Genomic DNA, 6,000 nt, shown 5'->3' on the forward strand with positions numbered 1-6,000 from the left:
TAAACCCACCAGCCACTTTGAGGGAGAAAAGTAAGGCTGCTTGCTCTCATAAAGATTTACAGCCTCAGAAATGTTATGTAATGCTACTATGAGTCAGAATTGACTTGATAACAGTGGGGTTCTTTGGCGTTTATGTCTAAAACATACTGTGTACTTCAGTCTTTTTGTTTTGCTTTTGTTACCTAGTTGTCTAGTATAAGCCTTTTGTATTTTATGAAATAGTAGTTTCAGGATGCTGAAATGACAAGACAGTTCTAGCAGGAGAGGATCTGAAATTTAATGAGATTTAAATTTGTTACCAGTCATTTTCTTGCTCTCATGCTTTTGTTACACACCCCTGTCCTGCCTAGTCTAATGATTTAGCAGCCAAGCCACTTATAAACTAAACTCACAGGCATTCTGTAAACCAGAGGAAGATAGCCCCCAAACGTGGAGGTCACTTAGTCCTTTGCATACTCATTATTCTGTCCGTAGAATGCTCTGCTTCTGCAGGGAGTGGGCAAAGGCGGGGCTAACTGCCCACCTGTTTTACAGGTGTGGGTATGCCACGCTGCATCATGTCATTGACAAGTCCAAAGAGGACCGGATGGAGAGCTTCTTCCTCAGTGAGACCTGCAAATACTTGTATCTGGTGAGTGCTGAAAAATGCCGTCCTGCTGAGACCGTCATCACTCCTCTAACCAACAAATCCTGGGCGCCTGCTGCATGGTGGATTTTGTGTTGAGCCCTGAGGAGCAGGCACCACCACTGAAACTGGGGTCGACCAGTTCCCTGCATGATTTCTCGCCTTGACAGTAAGGTGCTGGTAGCCAGAAAACACGAATTACAGGCTGAATAAAGGGCCAGCTAGCCCTGAGTTGGTGGAAAGGGCCACCTAGCACTGAGTTGGTTGCCAGGGAAGATTCCTGAGAGAGAGAGAGAGAGAGAGAGAGAGAGAGAGAGAGAGAGAGAGAGAGAGAGAGAGAGAGAGAGAGAGAGAGAGAGAAAGAAAGAAACATATCAAGAGAGAGAGAGAGGTGTTTACCCCTTGTCTCAGGGGTCATGCTCTATCATGGCCAAGACACAGGTGCAGCTGCCTCTCCATCCATCCACATGGCCCAGGTGCACCCCCTGTGTGGAGAGGACCCTAGCAGAACACAGGCCATCTAAATGAGAGTTTATTCTCCTTACAGAGGGAGTGAACGTCTGCCAGCTGCCTCAGGTCTTGGGTTGAGTTGCTGAGCTGCGGCATGAACTGGGGCCCGACTCCTTGTCCAGTGATCTTTCGAGTTACCCCCCCACACACCCATGTACACATGTCTGTGAGTGCTTGAGGGTGTGCAGCTGCCCTCCTCACCCTGCCTCTTGCACAGTGTGGCTACATACAAGACGGAGCTTCCCAAGACCACAGAGGGTTAGAATTTCCTGGTGGGAAAATAGTGAGTGGCCTGTAGATTGTGTTGAGTTTGAGAGTGGAACTATTTCTGTTGCCTAATTTATTGATGCTCAAATCCAAGGACCAGCAGAATCAGGATCACCCTGGGCCTGTCCACATCAGAGCCCAAGGGAGTCAGCAGCTCTACCGGTGGGCTCAGGCAGCCTTTCAGGTGACTCTTGGGAGGCACTCAGCATGGGCTGTTGCCAAGGAGGCTAGTCCACACACCAAGAACACACCATTCTAGTCCAGGGGGAAGACCACTGCAGCCTACTTCTTCTCATCGTGCTGGGCGGCTTGCACCTGCAAGGCCTGTCGGAACCTGGCCATTTGTGTGTCCGGCAGCCACTGGTGCCAGGGGGTTAGTAACGGCTGATACCGGAGGAGTCCCAGACATTGGTTGCTCTAGGGAAAACTCAAACTGTGGTCTACCCCATACAGCTGTGTAAAAGGGTAAGTTGCTCTGAGCCTCGGTTTTCCTCATCTGGAAAATACAGTTTAAGTGGTAAAGAAGGATTCTTCTATGTCTAAGGTTTTTTGTGGTTACTTGCCACACCCTCTTGCACACCTCTGCCGGGTCCCCTGTGAGGGAAAGGCCTGGCCTAGTGTGCCCCATGTCCTTGGAGCCCTATCTGGTCAAAGATACGGGGTGTTGGCAGATGTGTCGGCCCTAGGGATGCCATGATGGGTAAAGCTTTTGCTCCTGCTCCCTTACAATCTAAGGTGTAGGGGTGGGGGGAGATCTAAAACTCTAGGGGAGGATAGCAAAGCACAGACCATCCAGAGTGTTAGCTGAGTGTGAGGCTCTGCCTCTGAGTGAGTTTTGGCACTAGAACATGCTACGGGCACGAGTTCCATATTTTCTGTGTCTGTTTCACCAGCTCTTTGATGAAGAGAACCCAGTGCACAAGTCGGGAACCAGGTACATGTTTACAACTGAGGGTCACATTATAGCTGTGGACAAACATCTTCGGGAATCACCCTGGAAGGAATTCTTCTCTGAAGCTGGCGAGCAGGACCAGGAGAGAAAATCAGTGCACAGGCCCAAGTCTCACGAATTAGGAGTCATCAACTCCAGCTCCAATGTAAGTGCGATGTCACTGTAAGTCCGTCCACCTGCTGTCATCCGGGTGGTTTGCATGTGGAGGAAGAGAGATTACGAGGAGTTACTATGCCGTTCAGGCTCCCAATGGGACATCACCTGTGGGGCAGAGGGGCCTTGTGGAGGGACTCATGGGGGTGATTGTTGGCATGGGGAAATGGGAGGTGCAGCAGGACCATTTGGGTCTGCTGGAGCAAGATGGGGACGTGGTGGGGCGTGGGGACTTGAAGAAGAGAATCCCATAGGGGAGCAGGAGCATAGATAACTTAACCCCGCACTCCTTTTTCTCACCTGTAGGGCTTTTCTTTGGCTGCCCCCTCCAGAAACCAGAGACTAGGGGACCTATTAGCAGAACCTACCAGGCCAGCCTAGGAGCCCGAGCCAGGAGGGGCAGGGCGGCTGAGGCCCAGTATAGTCCCCCCTCTCAGCAGAGAAGAGATGCAGTTGGCAGTTGGCAGGGTCTTGGATGAAGATAGATGCCCTTGAAGTACAGCAGGCTACACTCAGCGGGCCTACAGCATCTGGAAACTGGCTGCTCTGGAGTTCAGTCACCAGGCCTTTCTTCCAAGCTGTCTCTGGGTGGACCAGAAGTACCACCTTTTTCGTTAGCAGCCTGCTCTGAACCACTTGGGCTACTAAGGACTCCTTTGGTTGTCTTGATGAACAGTGGGGAAGATTTGGGATCATAAGGCTCTGACTCCCTACTGGAAGGCCCAGGATTCAAGTCACAGTATTTATTTGAATCAGATGGGATGGTTTTAGAACAGCGGTTCTCACCCTGTGGCTCAAGACCCCTTTGGGAGTCGAAAAACTCTTTCACAGGGGTTGCCCGATTGATAATTACAGTGATGAAGTAGCAACGAAAATCACTTTATGGTCGGGGTACCCACACATGAGGAGCTGTAGGCAGGGCTGTGGCCTGAGGAAGGTGGAGACCCACTGCTCTGAACATCTCGTATTCATTGTTAGCGCCTTCCCGTGCTATGCCCCTATCCAGCTACTGTCTCTGTGGATCTACCTATTCTGGATTTCCTATGCAGAAAATTATGCAAAACAGTCCAATCATACAAAATTATACAAAGCAAACAAAAACGAAACAGTAAACATAGAAAACCTCAGTCCAAGAGAAAGCAGAAAATGTTGCAACCAACAACTTCACAAAGGCTTAAAAGGGAGGTCAGAAGATAGGACATTGTGCTTTAACCTGACTGCCTGCAGGGATCCACATTACAGTGCGCCGCACGACAGGGAAGCTGCTCTCGTCCCCGAGGGTGGCTGGGGGTTCACTAGACTTCATCTGAGGAGGACCCTGCAAATGGATTTTGGGCTTTCCGTGTCATCTATAGCCTTTTGCAACCAGGTGTTCACAATTTAAGCTTGGATACGATTTCTTCCTTTGGATTTGGGTCTGATTACTTACAATCCTTGGATCACTGTATTCTTGTGGACCGACGCCTTACTTAGATGCACTTGTTAAGGAAAGCCTTTAAGACGGACCGCAGCCACTATTCTGACAGGCGCCATCTGGCTTCTTGGTCACACTCATGCCTTCAGTGCTCTCTGCACGAGGGCGAGTATCAGGCAGAGTCTTGCCATAAGAAGTAATGTCCTTAGATTAGGGCTAGAATTAGTGTGAGCCTGGAGTCCATTCCTAGATCTATGATTTGTTTATGTGTCTGTTTCATTTTAGAGACATCATTATCATTTTTGTGACAGAGAACATTATAAATCATCCTCTTGGGGGTATAAGGTAATTCTGTTGATAGTGTCCTTGATTTCACCTTTGGTATAGGATTTAAAACACTTGGGAAAAGGAAATGATTGAAGTAGAGGCCGGCTTCAGACGGCAACACATGAATTGTTGGCTTTTGTAAAATAAAATCTTAAGGGAATAGACACTATTTACATAAACAACGGGGGTTGGTGGTAGGGCCCTCCCTCCCCTTTTAGTACATATCCAAGTATTGAGTCAGCTTCTAGGGACATTCTGCCATGTCTGGAGACAGTTTTGGTTGCCACTTCTTGGGGAGAGGCTCTGCTGATGGCATCTGGCGAGTGGAGATCAGGGATGTTGCCGAGCTCCCTACAGTGTCCAGGCCGAGCCCCACCACCCAGAATGACACTCCCCTTGACGGTGTTCAACAGACAAAGAGGTCACTTTGAACACTAAGGTGTGTCTGACCCAGGCCATGGTGTTTTCAGCCACGTCATGTACATATGAGTTGCACAATGAACATGGAAGTTTCAAGAAGAATTGGTGCCTTTGAGTTTTGATGTTGGTGGAGAATATTGCATATACCATGGGCTACCAAGAACAAATGGCAGCAAATCTGTTTTGTGAGAACTATAGCCAGCGTGCTCCTTGAAAGTGAGCATGCGAAGACCTTTTCTTACCTTGGCATGTTATCAGGAAGGATCAGTCAGTCGAGAAAGGCAACATGCTTGGTAAAGGTCAGAGGAAAGAGGAAGCCAGGTATCAACAACTGAGCCCAAACTCTACTGAAGTCCAGTCTGAAGTGGAAGGAACAGGGCAGATGCCTGGCCATCTATGACGGTGTAGGGATTTCTGTCCAACTTCTTTGAGATGGAGTGACACAGTGGAACAACAGTGTGCTCAAACAGCAGCGGTGTTTAGGCCGCAGCCTGATGGGGCAGTACTTTGTACGTTTGTGCCTGAAATGGACCAGTCAACCCGTGTCAGTGGGGCCCAGTTTGAGCCCCACTGGATTAGGTCACAAATAGCACTTCCTGAGATCTTGGAATTAGAAATTCACACTCCCCCTTGTTTTTTCCCTTCTAGTGCAACCGTGTTCCTGATGAGCGGAGGTACTCTCTTCCCTTAAAGAGCATCTACATGCGGCAAATTGACCAGATGGTTGGCTTGATTTGATCTGCTGTAAACCAGAGACCAACAACCGAGCCCGAACTGTGCTGAAGTCCAGTTTGAAGTGCAAGGAGCGGGACAGCCGCCTGGCCATCCATGATGGTGTAGGGATCTCTGTCCAACTGCTGTTCTTGCTAACTCTAGTGTTTCTCTCCTGTTCAATAAAATGCCCCTGTTTTTCTGACGGGCATCATTGGCAATGAGAAAGTGCATGCAGATTGGCTTTTATGAATTGCTAGTGATCTTACATATCAGGACGGGGCATTTTTGGATTGTTTTCACAGCTTCTTACTTTACAATCCGAGTCGCTTCCTTTGCCAGCACTCCCTGCATCTGTGACATTGCTACCTCTCTGTCAAGGGATTGCGAATGGACATTTTCTGAAAAAGACCCGAGGTTTCCTTGCTGTCCCTTTCTCGTGCTGAAGATGTCATCCTGTCTGTCTGTCATTGGATAACTGGGCTCTCCCCTAGATAGCCAGCCAACTTTTATTGCATGGGGAAAATCACCCAGTGGTCCATTTGTACCCCTCGTAACTTCACAGTGTTACAGATTGTTGGCTTAGTGATGGTGATGCTTGACCAGCATCCTCACAGGCAC

At 48.9% G+C, this 6,000-nt stretch overlaps 1 protein-coding gene across 1 annotated transcript in view; it reads left to right on the forward strand.

Moving 5' to 3' along the window:
• Nucleotides 1-5,607, forward strand: part of EDEM1 (ER degradation enhancing alpha-mannosidase like protein 1) — a 33,785-nt gene extending 28,178 nt beyond the window's left edge. Inside the window, exons 10-12 of the mRNA XM_075552326.1 lie at nt 535-631; nt 2,296-2,499; nt 5,317-5,607. Coding sequence (XP_075408441.1) covers nt 535-631; nt 2,296-2,499; nt 5,317-5,406 — 391 coding nt within the window. The 3' untranslated portion in view covers nt 5,407-5,607. The remainder of the gene's footprint in view (nt 1-534; nt 632-2,295; nt 2,500-5,316) is intronic.
• Nucleotides 5,608-6,000: the final 393 nt, after the last annotated feature.

Source organism: Tenrec ecaudatus, chromosome 6, assembly GCF_050624435.1.
Source record: "Tenrec ecaudatus isolate mTenEca1 chromosome 6, mTenEca1.hap1, whole genome shotgun sequence".
Taxonomy (NCBI): Eukaryota; Metazoa; Chordata; class Mammalia; order Afrosoricida; family Tenrecidae; genus Tenrec; species Tenrec ecaudatus.